Here is a 16,884-nt window from a genome sequence, read left to right on the forward strand (position 1 = left end):
AAACATGGACTGTGACCACAGTCTCCAGCAAAACGAGGTTTCAATGTGATCTTTCATTAGACCAGCTTGATCCAAGCCCCAGTGTCCAGCCCGGCCTTGGGCACTGCCAGGGATCCAGGGGCAGCCACAGCTGCTCTGGGCACCCTGTGCCAGGGCTGCCCACCCTCCCAGGGAAGGATTCCTTCCCAAAATCCCGTCTGACCCAGCCTCTGGCAGTGAAGCCATTCTCCCTTTCCTGTCACTCCAGATCCTTGACCAAGCCCCTCTCCAGCTCTTCTGGAGCCCCTCTAGGCACTGAGATGCTGCTGGTTGATTCAGGGCCTATCCTAGGCTCACAATTCCCATTTTCCACATGCTGTAGATCAGTGTCTGGGTAAATCTGCTCAGGCAGTGAAAGCTGCTGCCCCCGCTCATCTCCCGGCACATCTAACGCGTGTCCTGACCTTTTCCATGTGTGTTCCTGGGCCAGGTGAGCTGCAGAGCGCCAAGAGATGAGCAATATTTACTACCTGACACGCGGTGGGTGTTGCAATTCCTGCCCATGACTGTGTCTGAGAGTTATAATAGCGCAGAGAGAGTTTTACCTGGGCTCCCTTCCCGCCTCTTGTGGGTTCCAATCAGACGCCGGCTGTTTTTCAAACCGCTTCTCCGAGTGTGTAATTTTAGCGCGCACGTCAATAGAAAGGAGAACAAAAACAGAATCGGCTGCGATAAAATTAAAAGGACGGAGCGGCTCCTGCCCAGCCCCACCCGGGCAGGAGACAGCCCCCCGCCGCCTCCCACGCTGGGGGAGCATCCCCTTGGGCCGTGAATCACCTGCCCCCGGTCCCCGCCGCGACCCCCGGCCTCTCTCCCTCCCTCCCTGCCTGCCTTTAAAGCCCGGGGCAGCAGCGTGTGCCCGGCACTCGGCGTCACCCCCGCTGTCAGCTCTCCTCTCTTGCAGCCCGGCCCTGCGAGAGGCTGCGGGATGGCCGAGGGGGAGATCACCACCTTCACGGCGCTGACGGAAAGGTTCAACCTGCCCGCGGGCAGCTACAAGAAACCCAAACTGCTCTACTGCAGCAACGGGGGACACTTCCTGCGCATCCTCCCCGACGGCACCGTGGATGGCACCCGGGACCGCAGCGACCAGCACAGTGAGCGAACCCCGGGGCTGCCTGGGGCTCCCTGAGCAGCTGGGAGGGGAGCGGGGAGCCGGGGAAAACGGGACGCGGGCCGAGGTCTGTGTGCCGGCGCATCCCGCCGGGGCCGAAGGCGGCTGGAGCTCGTACGGAGAGCAGGGGAGGTGCGAGGTGTGCGCTGCCAGAGCGCGGGGGTGGAGGGTATCAATGGGTACCCGCGGTGTTAAATCTGGCGCTGTGTCACCCCAAGGCACGCAGAGGGACACAGCAGGGCTGGGGACACAGCTGGCCCTGGCAGGGAGGGCTCGGGGCAGCCTGGCATCCCACACGCGGCCTCACATGGAACCTGTGCCCTCTTTGCCTCGTGCTCCGTGTGCCACAGCGATTTAACCGGTCACCCGTGCCAGGGTGTCCCCTCCCCTGTCCCATCGCTGCTGTCAGGGGCTCTGCTGGCTCCAGCCTGGCGGCACTGGGACCTCTGCTGGGAGGAACTGCTCCCGCAGACCCCACCGCTTGTCCTGCTTCTATTTTATTTTATTTTATTTTATTTTATTTTATTTTATTTTATTTTATTTTATTTTATTTTATTTTATTTTATTTTATTTTCATTTAATTTAATTTAATTTAATTTAATTTTTCTTTTTGTGCTCTTGCATTACCAAACACTCTTTCAGAGTATTTTTTTTAACCCGCTGCCCAGGAGAGCTGGACAGGGCACACCGCAAATCTCCTGCAGGGCTCCGTGGGCAGGGGGGCTGGGCTCTTCCCCTCGGCTCTTGGCAGCAGCCTCTGTGTGCACCATATCCTGAACATTTACTGGAATAACATTTACTGGCACCTGCGGGGCTCCTATCTCGTCAGAAGGAAGGGCTGGGAGGAGCCAAGCCAGCCTTACAAAGTGCTAAGAAAAGCGCTTTTATTTTCTTTAAACCACAAACACACATGTGGCCTCTGCCCCCGGACTCGGCCTTTCCTCTCGCTATTGTTGTTTAATGGCAGGCAGTTTCGAGCCGAGTTGTAATTACAAACGCCGTCTCCCCGGCACGAGGCGGTGCTGGGGGATGGATGAAGGTGAGCTCCCCGAGGCTGGATAAACAGAGTGTGCAGCTCCAGCCGGGAACAAACCCGGCACATCACCCTCAAACCCCTGGGAAAGGCTGCGTGGTGATCCCAAGGATCTGCACGGACACGCCAGGAGAGGCGGTCTGAGCTCGGGCAGGGTCTCTGCAGCATTTTCCAGAGGTTTTGCTGGGATCACGAGGCGAGGTCAGGTTGGAGATGGAGCACGGGGAGCCCCCGAGGCTGTGAGCAGCCCCTCCTGCGCCCTGCCTCAAGCTGCTGTCCCGCAGCGTGGATGCTGTCACGCTGCCCAGCCCTTTTCCCTCTGGAAAAGCGAACCCACCCCCTTGGAGTGGTCCCCCCGGCTGCACCGTGCATGTGGGCAGTGAGGGCGGCAGGTCCTGCACCCCAGCACGCTCACACCTCCCTGCCTGCCGGCCTGGGGCCACGAGTGCACAAACCTCTGCCAGAGAGGAGCCTCCTGTAAAGCGCCTCATCAACCGGGACCTAGGGATGCACTAATATTTACAGAGGGAACTCCTGGAGGGGCTGTGTGCCAGCGGAGCAGCCTTGATGAGATGTAGCCTGCTCCCAGCACCCGCGGCTGCCCCTGCGCCTGGAAAATGATGGAGCTGCTCAGCACCGCTGCCTGGTGGGCAAGAGGAGCAGCCCAGACCACCAGCGGCACTGCGGGGTGTTGTCACCCAGCTGGGACAGCCACCTGCCAGCCCCGGGGAGGGACAAGACCCAGGAACAGCCCCGGTTCATTGGGAGGCCGGTGGGGACAGCAGCGTTCCAGCTGCGCCGTGCTCACCCCGTGCCCACGTGCACTTTGGTCCAGACAAATGTGGGGAACTCTGATTCTTCTCTTAAATGGCCTCAGAACCAGGGAGGATCTCTAAGAAGAGCAGAAGGAGTCACCGTCTCTAAGCCTTTGTTGTCCAGCCCCATGTCAGGATCCACTTCCCACATCCTTTACGTGGGCATTCCAAGCTTGCACCAAGGAATGGGAAGAAAACTTACCTGGACACTGCAGATTCTCCAGCATGAAGCTCATGCTCATCCCTACGAAGAGTCTCCTTTTCTTGCTTTGATCCCATTACCTCACGGAAGGAAATCTCTGTACAGACCTGTAAGAGAACCTGTAAGAATTTAGTGCACGAGCTCCTTCCTCTGGACCCACTGTTCTCCCTCCCTCTGTGGCCAAAAGCCTCAAGATCCCCACTGGCAGCAGGAGGGCCCCTCACTCCCCTCTCGGGGACGGTTTTTAGAGCAGTATCATCATTTTCACCCCATTTCCCTCTTTTCTCCCTGGACTGCTCCTGGGCCAGGTCCCAGGGCTGCAGCACCCCAGGGAATGCAGGTGGGCTGGGTTTTCCCAGTGCGCATTCCCTGCCTAAACCAGGCGTGCACAGGGGCCAAGCATTCCTGCAAACCTGCACCCACACAATTTCCTAATTAACCATCATTTGCTGAGCAGGAAATGCCAAAAATGAAGAATGCGAACCATTACAGCAAAGATTTCGCTGGAATGGGTGTTCCACCAGGCCAAGAGGTAGCATTGCCTGTTACCTCATCTAAATAAGGATAAATAAATTAAATATAAACAGGAAGGAAGGAGCTGGAGCCGAGACATCCGTTCGTACTTCATTCCAACCAACCTAAATATTGCTGTTATAAATCTTAGGGGAAAAAAAGCTGCCTACGAGATGGGAAGGATCACTGGGAAGAGCTGGAATTTGCAAGTCACTGTGACTGCAGCCACAGACTTTTCCATTTCCCCATTCCCCATCGACAAGGCACTGGAGAAATCCAGCAGCAGACAGTTGGATGGGATGCTTTGGATCAGGGGTTTGCAGTGCAGCCGTCTGCAGCCTGCCCTGCCCTGGCTCTCAAAATGCTTCTTCATGTGTCACTCCTTAAGTGTCTTGTCAAACCACATGAGAAATTTGTAAATTAGAGCCAGAATTAAAACCCCAATCTCCTGTGTCCCATTCCAGCATCGTAACCAAAAGGCTGCCCTTCCTTTGATGTAAAAGAAGGGAAAAATTGGTCTTTGGTTCCTAGAGGATGGCTGTGGGATTTCTTTGAAGAAGAGGGTACAAGGAGACACTTTTATTACACGCTACACAGTTTCCTATAAACACTTTATAGCCAGACTTCACCAAAAATACCCCAATAACCTTCCTGACAGCTCTTTTCCCCGCCCCCAGCCTTTTCCTATTTTCCTTTCACAGTTGTTGTTGTTCTGTTTTTCTCTCCCAGTTCAGCTGCAGCTGAGTGCAGAGAGCGTGGGGGTGGTGCACATCAAGAGCACCCAGTCGGGGCAGTACCTGGCCATGGACCCCAACGGGCTGCTCTACGGCTCCGTAAGTGGGGCACCCCCTGGGATCAGGCCAGGGAGGGCTGGGGGGCTGCAGGAACCTCACAGCTGGGTAATGCAAGCCTCAGGCAATAATTAGCTCTGTTTGGGATCCTGGCAGCCGCACGGCCGCTCTGCATCTGGCTCTGTTTTGGGGGGAAATAAATAAATTACCAAATAATGCCGTTCACTGCCCTGCTGACAAATACTGTGTTTCCTCTCGGACACTTGATAAATATTGTGTTTCGTACCTGGAGCAGCAGCTGCCACCTGGTGTTGGTGTCCCTGCCCCAGGCAAGGGGCTGCAGCTCCATGGCCTTGAAGGTCCCTTCCAGCCCAAACCATCCTGGTTCTGTGCTCTGAGCCTGCAGCTGCCACCACACAGCTCAGGGCAGAGCAGGAGCCGGGGCCAGGAGCAGCTGATGGAGCACAGGGCCGATTGGGCGCTGCCAATTAAAATTCCCAGGTCACAGACACCTTGCTACAGGAGTGGCCCAGCGGGGTAGATCAAACCCACCTACCCCACAGTTTAAACATGAGCTTTACTGGGGTGTGGAAATCTCAGAGGTGGGTTGGGATGGCATCTTAGAGAGGAGAGCTGAGCTGGGATCGTCACCTCAGGAACGTCCCCACGGCACCGCCCGGCTCACTGTCCCTCCCCTGGGCTCTCTTTCAGCAGTTACTGGGTGAGGAGTGTCTGTTCCTGGAAAGGCTCGAAGAAAACCATTACAACACCTACGTCTCCAAAATGCACGCGGACAAGAACTGGTTTGTGGGGCTGAAGAAGAACGGGAACAGCAAGCTGGGCCCGCGGACACACTACGGCCAGAAGGCGATCCTGTTCCTGCCACTGCCCGTCTCAGCCGACTGAGGCCCGGCCCCAAAGCTCAGACAGGACCCCAGATCCCAAAACCCAGCTGCTGCTGCCTCCCTAGAGCTCACCAGAGCTCCGAGCTTTAGGTCAAGGCTTTGCCCAATCCAGCCAAAGCAGAGCCCCTTTGCTCTGCACAAAACTTTGCAGAGATGAGGGGACAAGCCCTGATACCTTCCCAAGGTCCATGGGGTGGCATCTCCCCCTGCCCTCAGCCCGTGTGTGCCCGTGTGTGCCATGACCTTCAGGTGTGTGTCTGTGTGTGCCATGACCCTCAACCATGTCCCATGACCCTCAGCCATGTGTCTGTGTGTGCCATGACCCTCAGCTGTGTGTGCCATGACCCTCAGCCATGTATCTGTGTGTGCCACGACCCTCAGCTGTGTATCTGTGTGTGCCATGACCCTCAGCTGTGTGTGCCATGACCCTCAGCCATGTATCTGTGTGTGCCATGACCCTCAGCCGTGTATCTGTGTGTGCCATGACCCTCAGCCGTGTATCTGTGTGTGCCATGACCCTCAGCCATGTATCTGTGTGTGCCATGACCCTCAGCTGTGTGTCTGTGTGTGCCATGGCCCTCAGCTGTGTGTCTGTGTGTGCCATGGCCCTCAGCCGTGTGCCCACGTGTGCCATGACCGCACTGCAGCTCCCAGGCCCTGCCCTGGGCAGGCACCCAGGAATGTGCCCCAGGGCCAGGCGGGTTCCCAGAGAAGCTGCACACTTTGTGTCCCCAGGCATTCTAAGGCAAAGCCTCCCTGGATGCTGTGTGTTTATACATTTACCCATGCAGGTGTGCAGCTTCTGACGTACCCTCGGGCGATTCCAGATTGCACCATCAGTCCCCTTAGCCAGGGCCAGCCTGGGAAGTGCCAGCTGGGCGTGTTAAGCTGAACTAGGCAAAGCTCCAGCCTCAGACCTTGGCCTCCCTCGCAACATCAATAGTGTGTATTTCGTGCTAGTACCTGCCATGTGTTATTTGTATTTATTTATTAAGTAAATATATCTCTTCTACAGGCTGTTCATAAGTGATTCCAGGCACCCTGAGGCTGTCCCGGTGAGGATGGGGCAGTGGCAGTGGCTGGTGTGAGCCAGGGGCTGCACAAGGGGGGCAGAGCATCACGCCCTTCCCCAGAGGGATTCCTCCCGCTGCCTCCATGGCTGGCTAAACGGGGCTCTAAAAACGGCACTGAGGCCCCTTGGTGGCTCCAAACCCCCTGAGAAGCTGAGTTTCCCCACTGCTGGCACGATGCACATCTCCCAGGCAGCTCAAGAGCCGCTCCTGCCAGCTGCGAGCGTCACCAGAACCCCACACTGCCACACTCCACCCGGAGCACCCACAGCTCCTCTGGAAAACCTGTGCCAGGCCCTCAGCACCCCCACGGGGATGAATTTCTCTCTGACATCAAATCTAAATCTACCACCCTTCATCCTAACGCATCCCCCCCCGTCCTATCCTGCCGTCAAGGACAGGGACAGGACACAAGTGCTCCCTTCTCCCAGCGAGCCCGGGATCCCATCCCACACGGAGGGAGGAACACAAGGCGCTCCGCCTTGCATATTTCTGCAGCAGCAATTAGCCACTAATTGCGGCGCTTTCCAATCGCTCTGCTAATTACTGAACTCCTGAACTTGTGCCCTTGCTGGCTGGCAGACCTTCTCCCCAGCGCTGATAGCATCTCTGTAATCGCAGGGCTCCCAGGCAGACAGGGAATGGTGGAGCCAGAGTGGGAAGGAGCGTGAGCCAGGCCTTTGCACCTTCTCCACGGCCCTCCAGAGCCGCCTCCCACCTGTGGGATCCACGAGGAAACAGAGGGGATTCTGCTAATCCTGCTGCTCCTCTTGGCCAAGAGAGGGACCCAGCCACTGCCTGGCCCGGCACGAAATTCCCAGGGCAAACACAAAGCTGGGCAAGACAGGGGGATGTGGACAGCCAACAACACCCACACTCCTCAAAAACACAGAGGTTACCTTCCCTTGACAGCCCGGGCTGTCGCTCAAGTCAAAAATGAATTAATGCTTGAGCGGGAGAAGCGGGTTTCTAATTAAACCGCAAAGCTGGGCGGTGTTAGGCTGGGTTTAGCTGGGCTGTCTCGCAGCACCTCATTAACCCGGGCCACTCTCCCGTTAGGCTTCTGCCGCTCCGAAACCGCCCCCGCAGGTACGGCCCGACACCCAGCTGGGGAAAAACGTCAACACCGGCTCTGAAAAATAATCCCCGGGGAAGCCGCGGTAATTGCTTCAGACAGACGGACAAGCCAGCATCGCCCGGAGAAACCGTGCCCACCTCGGGTGTTTGTCCTTAGGCTGAGAGGCAAAAAAAGGAGAATTATAAAACATAATAAAATCATGACATGTGAATATCTTTCCCAGTAAGCGCTGGGAGCCCGAGAGTGCTGTGAGAGGGTCGCTGGGCAGGGCCGGGCTGAGGGGCGGGAGGCACCGGGGGATAAAGAAAAGAAATAAACTCAGCCCCGCGAGCTGACACAGGGATGGCTCGTCCCCTCCGGGATGCACGGGAGGCACCGGGGAATAAAGAAAATAAAGAAAATAAAGAAAATAAAGAAAATAAAGAAAATAAAGAAAATAAAGAAAATAAAGAAAATAAAGAAAATAAATAAACTCAGCCCCGGGGGCTGACACGAGGATGCTCGTCCCCTCCGGGATGCACGGGAGGCACAGTGGGATAAAGAAAATAAAGGAGATAAAGTCAGCCCCGCAGGCTGACGCTGACACGAGGATGCTCGTCCCCTCCGGGATGCCCGGGAGGTGGCGGTGCCGAAGCGCCGGGAGCTCGGGCAGAGGGACCGGGCATCCCCCGGCGCTGCCGCTGCCAGCGGGCGGACGCGGCAGCGCCAACATCTGCCTCGGCATCTGGCGCACGAAGGGAGCGAGAGGAGCGGGTCCCCCCCGTGCCGCCGCTGTGGGGCCGGGGCTGGCCGGGACCCCCGTGGGGAGCAGGAGGGGTCGCGATCCCGGCAGAACCGCTCTGACCACAGCGCGGCTTCTCCTCCCTCTTCCTCTCACCCCGTGGAGGATTCGCCCATGAGAGAGCGCTCGGCCCCGGGCCGGAGAGCCAAACCCGAGCACAGAGCCTGGAACAGTCTGTTATTAACGTCTGCGAACCGATGGGGATCCAAGCTAAAGGAAAGCTTGGGTTTCTGCTGCTTTCCTGTGGTTGGCATTTTGGAAAGGCTGCCGGAGGACACACACGTCTCGGGACGGGAGCTGTGGGACACAGCGCCGGCCACCAGGAGGTCCTGAAGCGCCATCCGCTCCAGCAGGGAGCCCGCGGTGTGCCAGCCCGGCCCCTGGCAGTGCCCGTCCCTGCAGTGTCCCTGTCCCAGCCCGGCCCCTGGCAGTGCCCGTCCCTGCAGTGTCCCTGTCCCAGCCCGGCCCCTGGCAGTGCCCGTCCCTGCAGTGTCCCTGTCCCAGCCCGGCCCCTGGCAGTGCTCATCCCTGCAGTGTCCCTGTCCCAGCCCGGCCCCTGGCAGTGCCCGTCCCTGCAGTGTCCCTGTCCCAGCCCGGCCCCTGGCAGTGCCCGTCCCTGCAGTGTCCCTGTCCCAGCCCGGCCCCTGGCAGTGCCCGTCCCTGCAGTGTCCCTGTCCCTGCCCCAGCCCGGCCCCTGGCACTGCCCGTCCCTGCAATGTCCCTGTCCCTGTCCCAGCCCGGCCCCTGGCAGTGCCCGTCCCTGCAGTGTCCCTGTCCCTGTCCCAGCCCGGCCCCTGGCACTGCCCGTCCCTGCAGTGTCCCTGTCCCAGCCCGGCCCCTGGTACTGCTCATCCCTGCAGTGTCCCTGTCCCAGCCCGGCCCCTGGCACTGCCCGTCCCTGCAGTGTCCCTGTCCCAGCCCCAGCCCGAGCTCACGCCAAACCATTTCGGGATGTCCTGACTGAGAGGGGCTCTTGGGACAGCACACCTATTCCCCTTTGTGCCCTGACTCTGTTTTCAGAGCCAGTATCTGAAGAATCCCCAAGCTGAGGAGGGAGCTGGGGTAAACCTCTGTCCAGAGCAGTAGAACAATGTAAATCTCTTGGTTAAAGAGGAGCGATTTCCACGAGGCAGGTCCCGTTGGGAAGAATGGAGGGATTTGCCGGAGCAAAGCCTGCCAAAGCTCTGCCTCACGGCATCGCCGCGGTTCTCGCAGGTTGGGCTCTCTCCCAGCACGTGCAGCAATTAGTTCTGGCTAGTGAGGGCGGCTTGTGGCAAGTGCTAATCCCAGCTCCGGGGTCGAGCCCCTCGGAAGAGGGGAGAGGGGAGAGGCCCCCACCCGCAGCCCTGGCTCCTCCCGAGACACCAAGCATCCCGGAGCAGCGGCTTTGCGTAATCCCCGCACAAAGAGGTGGTCGCTGCTAATGGGTTTACCTGCTTAATTCTCCCTGGCCCTTCCTGCCTCTCAGGGTTCTCCCTTCCCCACTGGCTCCGTGCTACAGGAAACTCTGCTTCCCACATTAAGCAGATTGTCTGCAGCAGGACAGGCAAATGCATTTATCCCGCTGAATTCCCGAGCCGTGACACCGCGGCGTTTCCAGGATGTGAATCCTCTGTCACTCACATCCTTCCCTGCCCCGTTTCCGGAGCTGAGCCATGACACGTTTATCAATTTATCACAGGGCATCTTCAACGCCCATGGCTCAAAGCACTTCCCCTGGGACCATCTGCTGCCACCCCCAGCTGCCCGGAGGATCCCTGATGCTCGTGGTGACCACCAAAACATCTCCCACCAGGGTGCTGGTGGTGGGTGCGCTTGGGACAAGCTCAAACCCTCCCCACCACCCCAAATTCACGTCTTTCTGCAGAAATTATCCCAACATGGGTTTCCTCTTCTTGCAGGGGAGAAGGTGGGAAGGACCCTCAGACCCGCATGTGCCAAAAGAGCCAACCTCTGCAACGTGCCTCAGTTTAAAATGGTTTCTAGGCTAACCCAGGCTAACCTAATCTGGGGAGGAAGGGCTCTATCACAGCGCTGCTGGGCAGAACACTGGGCAGGAAAACAATTTCCAGGCACAGCCATAAAAGTTACAACTCGATAACTCAGGCTGCAAGGTTTGTGCTCCTTAGAGAACGAGGCCTCAAGCTCAGGTCCAAACCCTGCTCTCCAAGGACAGCCCCAGATTTCCTAAGCAAATCCAAGCGCAGCTCAAAGCCATCAGAATCCAATTGCTGCTCACTCGAGCACATCCCCCTTGTCACTGAGCACGGAAATTCAATATATGGGAAGAACTTGCGAAAACAAAAAAATGAAATTCTGTTTATTTTCTTAGCAGGAGTTTGGCCTAAACCCATCACTTTTGGAAAGAGAGTCAGTAACTCTGTCACTTCTTTTTTTACCCTCCTTTAATTACTTTTCTAACCTAAATGAGAACCAAAAGGAAGGCTTGGGGCACTATCACAGCATCGTTGGCCAGATGTACCCTGGCCAAAAACGCGATTCCAAAATGAGACACTGCGTAATGAATTATAACTAAAACACTGTTTTATCAGTTTTCCTCAGATGCTGGATAGGCTTTCCAATTAAAAAAAAAAAAAAAAAAAAAAAATCACTTTTTTTTTCCTAGCCGAACAACCTGCGTAAGAAAGCTTGGGAAGGGCATCCATAAGGATGTCAGTTGTCATTGCAGATGTCTTGTGTCCAAATGAAAAGGCACACGGACACTGCGCTGGCTTCAGCTCCACAACACCGTGAGGAAACCCTCAACCCGCGCTGCCGTGCTGGGTAACTGAGCTCCTGCACACGCCAGGCTTTAACTTCTGCGGAGTTTACGTTGTGTTAAGCCCATCTAGACATCGAACCATTTCCTGCTGCTTTACAGCCCCGCTGCTCCTCACCGCTAAGCCCCAGCGATTAGCAGCCTGCACCAAAGAGCAGAGAGGCCCCAAGCGCCCTCTGCTCCCCCAGCCTGCTCTGGGCTGGGGTTCGGGACAGATCTGCCTCCCTCCCAATGCTTGGGACACATGAATTCATTCTGTGCCCGTGGGATGGGTCCCGGCGTGTGCGGAGCAGCTCCACGGGCAGTGCTGCTCCCCCAGCCAGGAGTTGTTCCATTCTGTTCCATTCTGTTCTCCAAACCCTTCAAAACCACCTCTTCTCCTTCCTCCCTGAAATGCAGGCTTAGACCTCTTTTTTTTTTTTTTTAGTAAAATCCTTTTTTCTGGTGTTCCTCCCTGCACTCCCAGGTGCTGCCCACGTTCCCAGGTCCTGCTGGCCGGCGCTGCCCACTCCAGCTCACCTGCCTCTGCAGCCAGGCAGAAATTACCCCCCACAGAAGAGTTAAACCAGCCTGGAGAGTTGCTTCTGCCCCACTTTGCTGCCTGAACACCGTCCAGAAGCAATTACACAGCACAATAACCGCGGTCAGGAGCGCTGAGGACCGCAGGGACAGACGGACAGCAGCACCGGCCACCCCCGGTCTCTCCAGGATTTTCCCCCGAGGCCATTTCCATTCACAAACACAAACGGGTTTTGGGGTTTTCTTTCCCCAAGCTGCCAGCTCTGATCCCCCAGGCTGGCTCTCCCCTCGCAGCTGTGCTGCCCCACACTGTCCCTGTCCCCTCAGGCCACAGGGACCCCAAGGAGGCCAACACAAACTGCCAAGCATAACACTGACAAATCTGCAAATAAGTGTTGAAAACAAGAAGAAAAAAGAAGAAATAAAAGGGCCGGGAGGAAGGGATCTGCTCGGGGAACAGCTCCATCTGGCACCGGGGCGCACTCAGCACCTCGGCGCTGAAGGGACGATGGGCCCCGGCCAGGAGCGAGCTGCTGGCCCCGGCCCCGCAGGGATTCGGCCGCTTCAAACGCTGAGGCTGCGGGAATTCTCTGCTGAGACGGGACCGCACAGCCAGGGCTTCCTGAAAAACGAGAGGAGATTGGGCGCTTCCCTCGCTGCCCTGGCCAGGCTGGGAAGGGTCCCCAGCAGCAGGAGGTGGGGGATGTGAGCAGCGTCACCCCAGGTCTCTGACCCACAAAGTCTGCCCGTGCTTTATTTACCCCTCGTGTTTATTTTCTGCACAGTTTGCCCTGAAATATGGCAGTTTGGACTCTTGAGGCTTTCCTATTGACCGGGATAAGCCCCACATGTGGGATGACAGAGAGATGGAATCAGCCAGCGCTGATTCTGTGCTGTGACTCCTGCCAGCTCCACAGAGCCTCTGTGGGCTTTGGGGGTTCTTGTTTCCTGGCCTTTTTTTTTTGCTTTTTTTCTTTTTTTTTCTTTTTTTTTCAACTAAACTCATGCTTTTATTACTTCCTAGCTTAAATATATTCAAAAGTTAGAAATAAGAAAAGAAACCCCAAGCTTTGTTGAGGTCTATTTTTCCAGGTTGTCATGAAAATAAGAGGATCTCTCAGGATGCCACGGGTGATTGCTGGGACGTGCCAATGGAACAGCAACCACAGGTCCTGTTCTGGGGTGTAACAGTGCTCCCCCACCTCACCAGGACCTTCAGTCTGGGCATTTTGGGGCAGAGCTTCTCTGTGATGATGACAGCAGGATGCTCAGCCCCAGCTGGAGCACTGCCATTACCATCCCCCAGCCCAACCACCAAGAATGAGAATTAAAAGAAAAAAAAGAAAAAAAAAAAAAAAAAAAGAAGAAGAAAAAAAAAACCAAAAAAACCTTCTTTGAAATCAGTTTTAAGTAAACAAAAAAATTGATCTCACAAGCTTCAGTAACCACAAGCATAAATTTGGGGTTGGCCGGGCTCTGTTTTGCTTGGGTTCTTCTGCATCGCATATGAAGCCTATTTTAGGACGATTTGCTTGAGCGGTTCAGCACATCACCAGGGCCAACATGCCCTGCACAGGCACCCGGGAGCCGCTGCTGGCCCCACGGCCACGGGGAGAGGCAGAGGGCAAACGAAGCCCCTCATCCCCTGGGCAAGCCCTGGCTCGAGTTCTCCCACTGAGCTTCTGCTGCTGCTGGCCACGTTCTCAGCTACAGCTGCTGCCTGCTTTTATCCCCAGCCTGCAAGGAGCCCCTGGGTGCCTGTCCTCGCCCCAAGACTGTGGCAGCTGTCACCTCCCCAGGCGCAGGGACGGAGGCACAGCACAACCGGTGATCTCCACGCTCCCGGAGCTCAGTCCAGCCGAGGGAAGGAGAGCCCTGCCCGAGGAGCGGCAGGAGAATTGCAAAGCTGCACGGGAGAGAGCTCGGCACAGCCCTTCACAGACACCAGGGCTGGGAGCTCCTGTGCTCCCAGGCAGAGGGAACTGCTGACAGCCTGGCCCTGGACACTGCTCTGCTTCCCAAAGCCTGCCAACAGCAGCTACTGCCTGCCCCGAGCTCCCTCGGCACCCCCAGGCTCGGGACACAGTGCCATGGTCAAAACACACCTTCCCTAGCTGCTGGCAGAGCAGGAGCAGGGAGCAGAGCCATTCCCTCACCCTCACAGGAGAGGGGAGGCCAGGCCTGGCTGGGAACAGGACCCCCAGGGGATGGGGTGAGGGAAACAGGACCCCCAGGTAATGGGGTGAGGAGAACAGGACCCCCAGGGGATGGGGTGAGGGGAACAGGACCCCCAGGGGATGGGGTGAGGGGAACAGGACCCCCAGGCAATGGGGTGAGGGAAACAGGACCCCCAGGGGATGGGGTGAGGGGAACAGGACCCCCAGGGGATGGGGTGAGGGGAACAGGACCCCCAGGCAGTGGGTGAGGGGAACAGGACCCCCAGGTAATGGGGTGAGGAGAACAGGACCCCCAGGCAATGGGATGAGAAGAGGATCCCCAGGCAGTGGGGGACAAGCTCGGAGCTCTGGGGTGGATGGAGCCCAGAGCAGAAGCACAAGTCCAGCCCAGAGCAGTGCAGGCTGCTGTGAAATCACAGTATGAATTGCTAGGGCTGGCACATCAGTGCTGAGGCTGGAGGCCACACACAGCTGGAGCTTTACCAACCCTGACAAAACCAGCAAATCAAACTCACACCTATAGAACACTGGCAGCTCATCCCCAAGCACTGTGCATTCAAAGAACGGCTGCTGTTATCCCCCAAAACTCTCTGATTAAAATCTCACTGGCATGACTGCAGGCTGGCTGCATTTATTCTTTCACTGTGAGTGGACTGTTCAGTTTTCCAGAATCCCAACACAGAAACGCTCCCCACTGAGATGAACAGGACGTGCTTTTAGTGGTTTAGCGACTGTGCATCCTGTGTGTCCTCCGTGACAGCCACGAGCCTCCCTCACTGCTTCAAGCACATCTGCACTTTTGTAGTAATTCAATATAAATATATATTTATATCGGGTGCAGGAGTTGGGCTCAATGATCCCTGTGCGTCCCTTCCAACACAGGATATTCCGTGCTCCTGCGATATATTTGTCATACGTTCAGGAAGGCTGACTTTTCAAAGCCTTGCAGGGTTTGGAACAAGCAGCGATTATAATCAGGAAAAGCGCAGAGTGAGACATCTCCCATTTTCCTATGGAATAAAAGTCCCATTTCTAGCATTATAGGGATAGATCTGATATTAAACTCAAGCTACCTCAACACAGGAAAAAAAAAAATCAGGATTCTACAAAGAAAATTCCCTACTATTGCTGCCAGATTTTAACATTTCGAGACAGGTAGGAAAAGTATTTCTCACCTATCGCAGGAAATCATCTGGAATTGCTGTGGAAAAGGGCCTGACCTGCTGAAGCACACAGAGAAGATCACATGGAGACACCAGGGCCAGGGCAGGGCCTCACCTCACCCACCAAAACGGGCTCAGGTGTGAGCATCACCTTGCACAGAACCTGGATCTCTTCTCCCCACAACAGCAGCTCCAATCCCTGCGTGGTTTTTGTGCATGCCTGGATGGAAAGAATAATTCCAATTGTCCATTAGTGAGGTTCTGTATTTTGCTGCTGGTGCTTAAAACCTGCCACGGTCGGCTGAGGAAGCCTGAGGATGGCCCAGGAGGTTTCTTAAGTGTGGTTTCTATCAAGATATTTAATTTTTAAATTTTTTTTAATGCTTTTGCCAATTTTATTCAAATCTAATAGATCTTAATCTCTCTTATCAGCAGCATCTGCACTGCTGTGAGAGAGCAGCATCTCTGTGGGCAGATGAGAGGGGGCACAAGGGACAAAGCCCCTGTCCCCAGGGTTTGTCCCCCCCGGTCACAGCAGCCTGCAATGTCCTACTCCAGAGCACAGGAGCTTTAACCACCTGCTGCCAGCGGGAAATGACAATGACAGGGAGAAAAGGCAGATTTTATTGTGTCTGGAGAACTGCAGCTCTGTGAAGCTGAAGTATTTAAATAGACAAGAATCTTTTGTCCAGGAAACTGAGCACTAATAATAACATTTCCTCCCACAAAGAAGGCTTCTTCCCAGCTGCTTTGCACGGTCTCTGCCTCCTCCTGTTCTCTGGCACAGTCCCAGACCTCGTCACTCCCCTTTCCCCTCTCAGGCTACAGAACACCCCACGGTTTTCCAGGCTGCCTTCACTCCACGCCCCAAGCTTTCCCTCCTCCACCAAACATCCGGATTTTCTATTTGATTCCCTGCTCTGTTTTCTCCTCCAGGCTGCCTTGGCAAGCACCCACCAGAAAGAGGAAGCCTCTCCTCTGGATCTGGTGCCCAGAGCCACGGCGCACCCCGGTTCCCCGTCCTTACTGGGAGAGCTGGTCCTGCTGATACAGACATCCCACTCAGAGAGCACAGGGCACCAGCGCAGAGCCACCGCCAGCACCTTTACCCAAACGCCCACAGCTTCCCAAAGCTATGGGGGAACTTTAGGAGGGATGAAAGAGGGCACAGCCCCACATTCCATCTGCTCATCAACTTTCCAAACCCCGGGCAGAGCATGGAGGTGCTCCAGCTCTCCAACCGGCTACAAATTATTGAATTATTCGTTCATTTCCTATGGGCACGCTTCCCAAGTCAGCCCTAAGGAAAATCCACCCCAGGACACCCATCCTGTGTGTGGGTGTTGAGATCCACTGCTGTGGCAGCAGAGGGGCACTCGGGGTAACGGGGTACCTCGTCGAGGGAAGACAGGGAATTTCCTGGAGCGAAGACCGAGCCCTGATTTGTCCCTGCCAGCGCAGAACAATGTGCTGGAGGAGCCAGCAGCCATCCTCTGAGAGGGCAGAGCTGTGGTTCCCATCCTCCCCCCTGGAATAACACCCCTGTCCCCGTGGCTGGTGGGTTTAACACCAGTGGTCCCAGGAGCCGAGGGCTGGGGGTCCCTGGGACCATCCCATGGGACAGGAGCCACCTCCTGCTGGGACAAAACAGCGCGGAGAAACGACTGAACGGTCAGAAACGAGATCCTCTGGAGAGCAATCCTCACCGGGAGGAAATGCAGGGCCGAGGGAGCTGTGTCTGGGGTGGAAATGAGGGGAGAGAGCAGGGGGTTGTGGCTGCTCAGAGAGCTCGGCTCAAATCCTTCAATATCCTGCTGCTGATGGGACCGGAGAGGCCCAGCAGAGCCACGGCTTTACAAGGTGACAAATCTGAAAGCCCAAGTGCTGGGTAACAGGAGGAATAGA

General features: G+C 56.2%; 1 protein-coding gene and 1 long non-coding RNA gene across 4 annotated transcripts in view; one reads left to right on the forward strand and one right to left on the reverse strand.

Moving 5' to 3' along the window:
• Positions 1-6,424, forward strand: part of FGF1 (fibroblast growth factor 1) — a 21,960-nt gene extending 15,536 nt beyond the window's left edge. For 2 of the 3 annotated variants that reach the window (XM_040078115.2, XM_040078116.2), the window contains exons 2-4: positions 944-1,136; positions 4,446-4,549; positions 5,219-6,424. In XM_040078115.2, the coding sequence (XP_039934049.1) occupies positions 968-1,136; positions 4,446-4,549; positions 5,219-5,413 (468 nt within the window). In that variant the 5' untranslated portion in view covers positions 944-967 and the 3' untranslated portion in view covers positions 5,414-6,424. The remainder of the gene's footprint in view (positions 1-943; positions 1,137-4,445; positions 4,550-5,218) is intronic. The other variant, XM_040078117.2, reaches the window with a different exon arrangement.
• Positions 2,325-16,884, reverse strand: part of LOC120759140 (uncharacterized) — a 22,218-nt gene continuing 7,658 nt past the window's right edge. Inside the window, exon 3 of the long non-coding RNA XR_005703128.1 lies at positions 2,325-3,310. This is a non-coding gene — a long non-coding RNA (uncharacterized LOC120759140). The remainder of the gene's footprint in view (positions 3,311-16,884) is intronic.

The sequence above is a fragment of the Hirundo rustica genome, chromosome 14 (assembly GCF_015227805.2).
Source record: "Hirundo rustica isolate bHirRus1 chromosome 14, bHirRus1.pri.v3, whole genome shotgun sequence".
NCBI lineage: Eukaryota > Metazoa > Chordata > Aves > Passeriformes > Hirundinidae > Hirundo > Hirundo rustica.